Source organism: Botrytis sinoallii (assembly GCF_014898435.1).
Source record: "Botrytis sinoallii strain Bc 23 chromosome Unknown BSIN_037, whole genome shotgun sequence".
Taxonomy (NCBI): Eukaryota; Fungi; Ascomycota; class Leotiomycetes; order Helotiales; family Sclerotiniaceae; genus Botrytis; species Botrytis sinoallii.
Window position 1 is genome coordinate 357356 of NW_024066064.1, and position 8475 is coordinate 365830.

Sequence of the window (8475 nt, forward strand, 5' to 3'; positions counted from 1 at the left end):
TATCAATAATAATTAAATATTAATAGTAATCAATTAATGTATAATAAAGAGCTTTATGGGGTTACTAGAGCTATTAAATATATTAGTACAATTATCTATATTAATAATAAATTCAAAATATATTCAGATAATCAAGCTAATCTATATCACTTAAAAATACTATCAGACCATTTTGAACAGATCTATCAAATTCGAATAATCAAAGTAGCGGAAATTATTAAAGCAAAAAGGAGCTAAAGTATCTCTAAATTAGATTCCAGGATATACTTTAGTAAAAGGAAATAAGCTAGTAAATAAACTAGCAAAAAAAACAACCACAATATATTCTATCTCAAATAAAACAAGTTTTGGACTTCTAGATATAATGATTAAAAAATACGATTCAGATCAATGGCTTTCTATTCTCAATTAATACAAATTCAAATCAAATCAATCCCCTTTGACCTATTCAAAGCTATTTCCATAAAAAATAGAATCGAAAATCAAGCTATCAAGCGAAACTAAGTAAAATACTGCTAGCGTATATTTTCAACTCAAATTAGATTATAAATATATCAAATCTTATTTATATCGATTCAAACTTTTTGATAATAAATATATATATGGTAATATTGAGGCTCCACAATACCTCCTTATTAGTTATTCTATATATAAAGTAGAAAGAAAAGAAATATTCAAGAATATACCATTATTTAAGATTATTATATAATTTCTATTCTATACAAAAGTAAATATTGAATTAACCATTAAATTTATTAATATCACCAAAATCACTACAAGAGCATAACACCTGGCCAGAGCTTTTATATAAAATAAAATAAAGAAAGGAATAATAATAGAAAAGGAGAAAGGAAAAGAGAATGAAGAAAAAGTAATTAGAGAAATAAGAAAGGGCTTTGATTTTCTTATAATTTCTTAATTTTCACAATTTTCTTATTATATATAATATATATAATGAGCGGGCACTGTTTCCTAGCATTTGTTTTTATTTCCCTAAATCGTATATATCCATTTTTATAGAATAAAAAGTTATCTGCTAGAGCCTCTAGAGATCTAGCCGTTCTATATAATCTTAGACTGAAGATGGATATAAATGAAATCAATCAATCAATCAATGTTAGACTACAGGGGAAGTTCAGAAACCAATCAAAGACCAAGAGAGACAAGACTAATGTAAATGGTAATGTCGTACTTGATCTCCGAGGGAAATTGCTAATATCAAATCTTTCGTAGTATTGAGTTGTGTCATTCTTAACCAAGTGTAGATGGATCCAATTGCCTATCTTACTGACCACGTGGAATCTGGTCTTTATTCCGTATAAAAGGACGGTTCAATCATGCTATAGCCGGCGAGAACTCTGCACACTAATTGACCCCACTATTGTTGTTTCATCTCCATTCTCATAGTACTTGCCATGTTCAGAGCTGTCGTAGCTATGGACACAACCAACATTGCAGTTATCGACTCACACAACATCTTCAACGATATCTCTTTAGCCCATGTCCGAGTATACTTGACTGATATTTGAGATATCGGGAGTCCTTGTCGTACAAATAGTTTGTTGTATTCTTACTTCCCTATGTGAAAGTCTCAGGTGGCCCACTATTTGAGAAAACTCCACTTGAGAGATACAATTTCCAGTCGTTGTTCTTTCTAGAATAAAAGTTGACATGATAGATGTACATACAATATACAAAGTTGACGTCTATACAAATGAAATACAGAATATTCTAATGCAGGCAATGCATCGAACGCATGGGGGCGAAAGAGTTACAGAAAGCGTTGCGCGGTAGTATATTCAATCACCGCGGGCGTACGCCCTGGCACGGTCACATAGAATGAATGTGCTGTTGATATTTTGTGGTCTATGCTTAAGTCTAAGCCCAAGAGACTAAGGGCCCGTTCGGATCGTTTTTTTCTATGTTGACAATAATAACTAATTACCTGATTCCTGTGCGGGTTAAAATCTCGGCGGGCGGCTTGGCTTGATTACGATTGGATCTGCCCCACACGACGTGGCCATAACCACTGACGTGGTGCACGCTGATGTAATTGCACATAGCCACAGACAACCAACTATCCTATCACGCTCGCCCTGAGAAATGACCACATTAGCTTCCCCTCCACCATATATAATGACCCAATGTCTTGGATCTCGTGGACAAAAGAAGTTCATTTCATAACTTCAAGGAGCTTCCAAATTCAATCACCACCTCAAACTTGTTCTCGCAAGCTGAAATTTGTAGAACGATAAGCACTCTTAAGATGGCCGCACTCATCGAAAAATTGACGATTGATGGCGGTGGAGAGTCTGCTGGTATGTCGACAGTGGCTCTAAATCACATTAATCATTGTCTTGCAAGAGGATTGAGCAATCAAAACTGACTCGCTGTTTAATCGAGTAGGCTTCTTGAACGATATCGTCGCACAGCTATGGCCCAACATCGAGGCTGCCGGCAGCAAAATGGTCAAGGACATCGTCGAGCCTATGTTCAAGACCATGCTCCCTGGCCCGCTGGCGACTTTACACTTCACCAAGATCGAGCTTGGCGCCACACCAATCATGTTTTCCAATGTCAAGGTAACAAAGACTGCTCATGATGGTATCAAGCTTGACTTGAATGTGGATTGGGATGGTCAGTGTGATATTGAGCTGGATGGAAACATGATGCCTAAAGTTGTACGTTATAACAAGTCACCGACATAAATTCACAAGATAGCTAATCGTTCAACAGGGAGTTAAAGAAGTTATACTAAACGGCAGACTCTCCATTCTGTTATGTCCTCTTACGAATATCATTCCATTGGTAAGTGGCACATTATAGCACACCAAAGCCGAACAATCCAGCTCTCTTGCTAAATCTCCCCTTAGATCGGTGCCACCCAAATCTCCTTCATAAACCCGCCCGAGCTCAAACTAAACTTCACCGGCGCCGCTAATATCGCCGACTTGTCTCTCGTCGACAACGCTGTTCGCAAGGTGCTGATGGGCATCATTAACAGTGTGGTCGTCCTGCCAAATCGTATCTTGGTTAAACTAGACGCAAATAACGATTATTTTAAGACTTATCATCAGCCACTAGGAATCGTTCGGATCACCGCAGAAAAAGCATGGGTTGTTACTGAGGAGTCCGAGTCCAAGACGAAGAGGCTGTTTTCCAAGTTGACAAGGGCGAGTCCGGATTGCTATGCTGAGATCCAAGTTGGCGCTGAAGAAGCATGGAGGACGACGACTAAGAATAATACTACAACTCCGGCGTGGGGTGAGACCCATGATTTCGTGGTATCAGATTTCAATCAACGCATCAAAGTCGTCGTGTCAGATCACGACTTGAATTCCGATGATGAGGTTGGTGTAGCTGTCACCACTGTCAAGGATATCCTCTTGGCTGGTGGCAAGCAAGAGCTCAGAATGCTGCATGAGGGCACCGAGAGCGAGAGCAAAATCGCTATATCATGTGAATTCTTCCAGTTTACTGCTGATGATAGCAGCAGCTTCTCGGCGTCTGATCATAGTGGTACTGGTCTCATGTGCGGAATCCTCAACGTACTTGTCGCGGGTGCTTTCGGCATCAAAGGCCAGCGAGAAACTTTGAAGCCTAGTGTACTTGTTACGTGGGGAAGCAAACACCGTTTCCAGACGGCTGTGCAGACAGATGCACCCGGTAAAGATATCAACAATCCGACCTTTGATCAAAACTTCCGTATTCCAGTCACCTCCGCAGATATAACAGCTGAAAATTTGCGGATTGCATGTATGAATGAAGATACAGAGATTGGCGCTGTGGAGATACCATTTGAAGATTTGCAGAAGGCGCCGGATATGACACTACAGGACAACTTTGATATTGGTGATGGAGTGAGAGTGAGGGCTAGTATCTCATTGAGGGGAGTACAGCCCGCATCTATGTAGGGAATATAACAAATCACGTGTGCGCACAGCTGTTAATAGATTTTCTTGTAATTTACTATCACTTCATTCCAAGGGAAGGCCTATCTTCTAAGGAACATCACTTGGATGGAAAAATCTTGATACTAAAAGACGGATAAACAAGGCTGACTTTTGAAGGTAAGCATAGACTATCCTTGTAGTTTGATTCCACCGTATCACCATCCCTCTTTTATACATCAACGCATCGAAATTCTAAGCGCAGACTCTGTTAATTCGTTTTTATTCCCACGAAGCCAGAATGTCAAACGATATGAATGAAACGGAATTGAAATCAAAGCTTCGGAGATTCGAGGAGCTATCTGATAAGCTCCGAAACTGATCCGAGGAGATGACAGATGAGGAGTGGTGTTGCCTTGCTGCAAAATGGCAACAGATCGCCGAAGATCTGCAAACTGTAAGAATCATCAATTTATGAACTTATTTCAAAGTATACTGACATGATTGTAGGATCTGCCTGGTTTGATACGAGTAGAAGAGAAGATTGAAAAAATCGCTGCTCGCATGGCTTCTGCGCGTGCCGTTATCGCGTCCGGTGGAATTGATGTATCGGCTACTCGAACAACAGAAATGAAGGAAGTTGAGAGGAGAATTGCTCGTGGTTTGGACAACAAGCTTAACCATCAAGTGAAAGAAGAGAAGCAGTGTATGCAGAAGGATATCGACAAGTTGGAGAAGGATTTGAATCGATTCGCAATCACTGAAAAGATGGAAGAATCAGAGAGGAAGGAGAGAATTCGAAAGATGGATTCTGCCGAGAAAGCAGCTTTGTTAAAATCAGAACGGGATGAAGCTTTCGGAATCGCTGCTGCTATTATTGTAAAGGAGGAAGGAATCTCGGTGGGGGAGTATAAGGCTGGAATTGATCGATTCTTGACCAAACCAAATGGAGGAAAGGTTGGAAACAGGAAGGGAAAAAAGAAAGCTATTGATGATCATGAATGAATGGAAGTTTTGAGATGCTATCATAATTTGTTTTCTTGCTCGATTATGAGCTCAAATGGGAGTGCCTGATTTACAATTTTCGAAAGATAATGCTGCAGGACCTACTGACTAAACCCTAAATTATCAATACGCATTCACCTTGGCATCGGCAAACAAGCCGGATTTATTTAACCTCTAGAAGCTTTTCCAAGATAATGGAGCCTACAATTCTTGGCATAATTACCCGGCTCTACTTGGCGAGACAGGCAATTCACTATGATCAAATGGAAGTAAAAATTAAATCAATTCCAGCCGTTGCTATGTACATATAAGATCTGACAAATACAAAAAACACAACCCCGCTCCGCAATCAAAGTCCACTGTTCCCAAATACGAACACATAACCATCTCCAAGCGACCAACAACAAAGTCTATTTTCTGACCCCATGGGACCGAGAGAACATCTGCATTTGGTGTTTCCCTTACCACCACACCGGGGTCTTCCATACTTCGATTCTTTCCACCGACCACACTGGATTCCATCCCTCCAAGCTGGTACTTTGCTATCTCATTGTTTGATTTGAATAAGAATTGAAGCGGCCTTACCCAAAGCTGCAACTACAATAGGAGCCTATAGAATGTAAATATAAACTTTGGTCTTAATTCCTATTTATATTGAATTAATAAGATAACATGTCTTGAGATACTTTGAATGATAATCCTGGAGTCAAAAAGAACCGAATGATATTAGAAAAAATGAAAACAATCTTTAATATTTGGATTGAGTTATGTAAGCAAACCATAAAGCCGCTTATTAATTAAGTGAAAAAGGGGTTAAGCTTTTATTAAAGCTATGACTATCTAGTTATTTACACTCACTATAATAAGATTAACATGGTTTATCATTGAGTGGCCCATATCATCAAGTAGCCCATTTTCATCTCAATTTATACCTTTTTCTTTTAATACACATTTTATCAATAATCTATAATGAATTCAAATAATCAAGAAGCTTGTATACTTTTTACTATCAAAATTATTTATAAAAATAAAAAATTAAGTATTCGAAAAACTGTTATATTTTATAATATCCTTTGTACGACTTTTCGATATAGAATAAAAGGTTTACTTTTTTGTATAGAAATTCAAGCGAATTGTTATAATATTATAGAATTGGAAGAGGAAGTGATTATTTAATATATATTTGATATAAATTCAAAAGGTCTTTTATTTAAACTTAAAAGTATGGAAGATATAACAAATTATATTCTTGAATCGAGGAATATGAAAAATATTAAAAAACTCTAAATGTATTGATTTGTAAAGTTTTGAATTGAATTAAAAATGTGTTTTAGTTGTGTTTATGATTTTTAAAGAGTTCTTTATAAAGATTCTAAATTTATTGAAAAGTAGTTTCGATTGGTTGTGAATATGCAAGCGAAATATGGTATTTTGAATAGTGATTTCTATAATTTCGATGAAATAGGCTTTATAATGGGGATTATATGTATAGTAATAATTATTAATAATATTGAGAGATATAGCAGAAGTAAATTAATACAGTTAGGTAATCGAGAATGGGCTATAGCAATAATATATAAAAATAGGGAAAGTAAAACTATTCCCCTATTTTTAGTGGTTCAAGGATAGATTTATTTCTTCAATTGATATACCGAAATCGATCTTCCTATAGACTAGATTATTAAACCTATATCTAATGGATAGATAAATAATGAAACAGGTTTAGAATAGCTGAAATACTTCAACAAGCATATTATCACGGTGCGGTCTGGGTGCTAGGTAAGATATATGATATTCTACAAGGTTGTACAGGAGGAGGCAGGGAGGCGCTGACTATATGAAGGGTGATTGCCTAAGGCATCCACCTAACTATATATTGAACCCGTAACAGTACCCCTCCTCAAGAACTTGCTTGTCCCAAACAAGCTAAATCCATTATGCGGTTCACTATTACACAGCTTACCCGTTATACTTAAATTAAATGGATAGCTAGATTCGCTGAATTAATAGCTTAAATGCTTCTTCCTGGCTTGACTTTCCTTTCGCGAATTGATCTACAAGCTCCTTATATCTCCTTTGGATATTCTAATATCAATAATAGGATTGCTATACACAACAAATTTCGAAGGAAACTTTTTCTTCGAAATACAACCCTTTTGCGATCGATTTAGATTATAGTTATTAAACCAAATTGATTATAATTACCCCTAAGTGATCCTAATTAGTAGTTATTATAATACTATTATCAGTATTCCAAATACGAAATGTATACGAAAATTTGTATAAAATTTTCACCTCAAATTATCAAAATAAGAATAAGATTCTCAATATAAATTATCTCGATAATCTATCAACACTTAGGGATATAGCTATAATAGAGGCTTTTTCTGAAACCTTCATTATATCAAATACTTATTTTATTATTACTTTAGATACTCTAATACCTTTAAGTTCTCCCTTACCTTTTGAAAACCCTCAATTCGAAATCTTTAGTCTTATTTTATCAATCAATTAGTTAATCAGTTCTAGAAGAAAAGTTGAAGAGTTCAATCTATTTAATAACCCCTTTATTACTTAAGATATAATCAATATTACCTATATATTTAATCAAAATAAGAAACGTAGCCCTACAATACCCCTTAGTAATCAGAATAAACAATTCAGAATACAAAACAAATCAATTATATTAAAGGAAGCAATCCTAAAAGCAAAAGATCTTATATTATTAGCATCCACTCTCATTCAATTATATAATAAACAATCTAAATTTTTAGACCTTTTTGAAATTTTCAGAAAATACATTGAAAAGGGAAAGCTTACTACAGCCTCCAATATTATCACATTTCAAATCACTTACCTCGAATCAGCTATACAAAAGATCGAATCGCAAGCTAAAATACTAGCTAAAAATCCAATCCCAATTACTATAATATTAACTAAATCAATTTTTGCAATTATAGTAAAAGAAGGAGAATAGAATTTAATTAGTAAAGAAAAAGCTATTAAGCCTACTCCAATAAACAAAAAGATTGAAATTACTCAAAGACACCTAATTCTGATTAAATCAGAAATCCCAAACCCTATTTCCTTCTCCCCCTTAATTATTCAAAACAAAATAAACAAAGTTTTTTAAAAGAATGGAATTGAAGAGTTAGTTATTACAGTAGCTACTCTATCCTTTAATAATAATATTATTATTATAATAAATAATCTCTTTATATTACAATTCCTCTTAGAAAAGAAAACTATTTGGAATAATATTATTAAATTTAAAAGGATTTAAAAGAATCAAGAATAGCATAAAGTCATTATCTACAAAATCCCAATAAAAGAATTCTCAGAACCGAAAGAAATAAATCTTATTTTAAAGGAAATCAAAACCTTTAATCCAGATTTCGAATTAATCAGAACTCTTTTCTAGCTTACACTAGCTTTCAAAAGAGCTTATTAACAAAAAGAAACTATAGTTATTGCTTTTGCTATAAAATCAAAAGCAGAATTAGCTATTCGAAAGCAATTATATATTATTGGAAATAGTACAAAAGTAGAAAATTTCTATAAATCAAAATCAACTATATAA

The 8475-nt window shown here is 35.2% G+C and overlaps 2 protein-coding genes across 2 annotated transcripts; both read left to right on the forward strand.

Annotated features, from left to right (window-relative positions):
• Positions 1-2266: 2266 nt before the first annotated feature.
• On the forward strand, positions 2267-3914 carry EAF02_011927 (uncharacterized protein; the record flags this gene model as incomplete). Its single annotated transcript, XM_038907975.1, has 4 exons — positions 2267-2318; positions 2407-2681; positions 2737-2808; positions 2874-3914. The coding sequence occupies 4 exons, from the start codon at positions 2267-2269 to the stop codon at positions 3912-3914; spliced, it is 1440 nt and encodes a 479-aa protein (XP_038752320.1).
• Positions 3915-4281: 367 nt separating this feature from the next.
• On the forward strand, positions 4282-5564 carry EAF02_011928 (uncharacterized protein; the record flags this gene model as incomplete). Its single annotated transcript, XM_038907976.1, has 2 exons — positions 4282-4347; positions 4401-5564. 2 exons carry the CDS (start codon positions 4282-4284, stop codon positions 4893-4895), a joined length of 561 nt encoding a protein of 186 aa, XP_038752321.1. The 3' UTR covers positions 4896-5564.
• Between the last annotated feature and the right edge of the window lie 2911 nt (positions 5565-8475).